This window comes from Staurois parvus, unplaced genomic scaffold (genome assembly GCF_062004578.1).
Source record: "Staurois parvus isolate SC_StPar_1 unplaced genomic scaffold, SC_StPar_1.0 ptg000470l, whole genome shotgun sequence".
In the NCBI taxonomy this organism is placed as follows: domain Eukaryota; kingdom Metazoa; phylum Chordata; class Amphibia; order Anura; family Ranidae; genus Staurois; species Staurois parvus.
The window spans coordinates 1,342,560-1,345,207 of record NW_028318266.1 but is presented as its reverse complement, the minus strand read 5'-3'; the positions used below and the strand labels follow the sequence as shown (position 1 = coordinate 1,345,207).

Genomic DNA, 2,648 nt, shown 5'->3' with positions numbered 1-2,648 from the left:
TGCATCTACAAAGTAAGAGCTAGTGTAAATTCCTTTTACTGTCCACAGCAAGTGAGCAAACTCAGGAATTCAGCAAATAATTCTCACTAGCAGAGTCTCCAGTAAGAACAAGAAACTGTTGGGTGGATTCACATCTACAAAAAACATTGATATTAGTTTTGGACTAACTCTGTACATATTTCCTTTAAGAAATTAGGTTTGGACTATATTTAATGTCATTGCTAGGTGCCGAAAAGGTGTATATGTTTCGCAATGGCCCCTCTAATATCCTGGTTCCTCAAGCTGTAGATCAGAGGGTTGAATAATGGAGTCACCAAGATATATATTAAAGACAAATTCTTTTTTGTATTGGAAGAACTGATTTTTGGTGAGAATATATATATAGATGCCAAGCTGCCAAAGTATAGGCAAACTACAGTGAGGTGGGAACTGCATGTAGAGAAGGCCTTTTGTCTTCTGATGGAGGATGAGATCTTCATGATGGTGTAGAAGATGGAAATATAGGTGGCTGTGATGAGCAAAAATGGACAGACAACAAGAGGAGTTGACAACATGGAGGTAACCAGCTTAGCAGAAGAAACATCGGAACATGCAAGTTCTAGAACAGGACCAATGTCACAGTAGAAATGATTGATGGTATCTGGACCACAGAATTCTAACCTATATAGGAAACCAAATAGTACAATTGATAAAATAAATCCTGATGACCAACATAACGTGATGATCTGAAGTTGAAGTCCAAAGGTCATAATGAGGGTATAATTTAATGGCTTACAAATGGCCACGTAGCGGTCAAAGGACATTGTGGTTAGCAGCAGGCACTGAGTGATGGTGCATACTGCTAGCAGATAAAATTGCAAAAAACATCTGATGATGGATATTTTTCCACCACCTGTTAGTGTTAGCCACAACATGCCGGGCAGAATATTGCTGGTGAAGAGGAATTCAGACAAGGACAGCTGGGACAGAAAGAAGTACATGGGAGAGCGAAGATTCTGACTGATCATAACCAAGACAATGACAAGGGAGTTTCCTGTTAAAGCCATGACATAAATAATCAGAAGGAAGACAAAAAGTAGAATTTTGAGATCATGGAGGTCTCCAAAACCCAAGAGGAGAAATTCCGTGACCACCGTCTGATTCTTCACCACCATCACCTACAGTCAAGTACAGCATATGAATAGGACTTGGAAACATGTAGTTTGTAAATTATGGACACAAAATTGCTCAGATTTTATAGTCAAGTTACTTTTTTATAATTTTTCTTATTTTATGTTTGAAATTCACTTTAATAAGGAAGCATGTCACTGGGTATTTGCCTACTGACAAGTGCTTCAAATGAATGTGTAGTATTTATTTGTTTTACTGGTATTTTCTTTATCTTTGTATTATATGCGTGACAAAAAAACCCTTTTTTTAAAATGTTGTTTACGTCGAGTAAGTATAAAAACGTTAAATAAATATTTCATGTTTACTAAGTGTGGGAGGTGCGTTAGTGAGTGCCTTGTTTCAGAAAGGTTTAAGAAATATGGTCTCCTGCAGGTAGATGAGGTGGGAGCTATTTATTCAGTGCAGAGCTATTGTTGGGTTTCCTTTTTAGAAAGTCCAGCATCCCTGTAAAACAGGCAGGCTCAACCTGTGGCCCGAAGACCAATGTGTCCCGCAGAGTCATCTGATGTGGCCTTCAACCTCAAACCTATGGCAACCTGCACAGCCTCCTTCAGATGCAAGCTGCTCTACTAAATGATTGCCGATGTGCCATAATCCCAGCGGCTGTCATACACAATTATTATTATACAGGATTTATATATTATTATTATTATACAGGATTTATATATTATTATTATACAGGATTTATATATTATTATTATTATTATTATTATTATTATACAGGATTTATATATTATTATTATTATTATTATACAGGATTTATATATTATTATTATTATACAGGATTTACATATTATTATTATACAGGATTTATATATTATTATTATTATACAGGATTTATATATTATTATTATACAGGATTTATATATTATTATTATACAGGATTTATATTATTATTATTATTATTATACAGGATTTATATATTATTATTATACAGGATTTATATGGCGCCAACAGTTTGCTCAGCGCTTTACAATGCACAATGCAGCAACAATACAGTTCAATACAAAAGTGTTAGGAAGGCCCTGCTCCTTGGAGCTTACAATCTAAGAGGGAGGGGCTAGTGGTACAAAAAGATAATAACTGTGGGGAATGGACTGGTTGGAAGAGTAGAAGATTCCATGATTAGCTGAGGGCAGGATAGGCTTCCCTGAAGAGATCGGTTTTCAGAGATCGCCTAAAAGTGAGCAGAGTAGGAGATAGTCTGATAAATTGGAGTAGAGAGTTCCAGAGGATAGGGGAAGCTCTGGAGACGTCCTGGAGACGAGCGAGCTGGAGAGCAGGAGGTCATGCAAGGAGCGGAGAGAACGGTTTGGGTGATATTTGGAGACAAGATTAGTGATGTAATTTGGGGAAGAGTAATAAATGGCTTTATATGTTATTGTTAATAAAATAAAAGTGCAGCGCTAAATGAATATATAAATGTGTCACAATAGATAAAAAAGATCAAAAAAAGTCCCAACAATGGTGACCTAGGG

At 36.3% G+C, this 2,648-nt stretch overlaps 1 protein-coding gene across 1 annotated transcript; it reads right to left on the bottom strand.

Moving 5' to 3' along the window:
* Nucleotides 1-221: 221 nt before the first annotated feature.
* On the bottom strand, nt 222-1,154 carry LOC149452490 (olfactory receptor 10A3-like). Its single transcript, XM_089689244.1, has one exon. It carries the CDS (start codon nt 1,152-1,154, stop codon nt 222-224), a length of 933 nt encoding a protein of 310 aa, XP_089545370.1.
* Nucleotides 1,155-2,648: the final 1,494 nt, after the last annotated feature.

Coding starts and splice junctions, on each gene's coding strand:
- LOC149452490 (XM_089689244.1), bottom strand. CDS start 1,154: ATGGTGGTGAAGAATCAGACGGTGGTCACGGAATTTCTCCTCTTGGGT.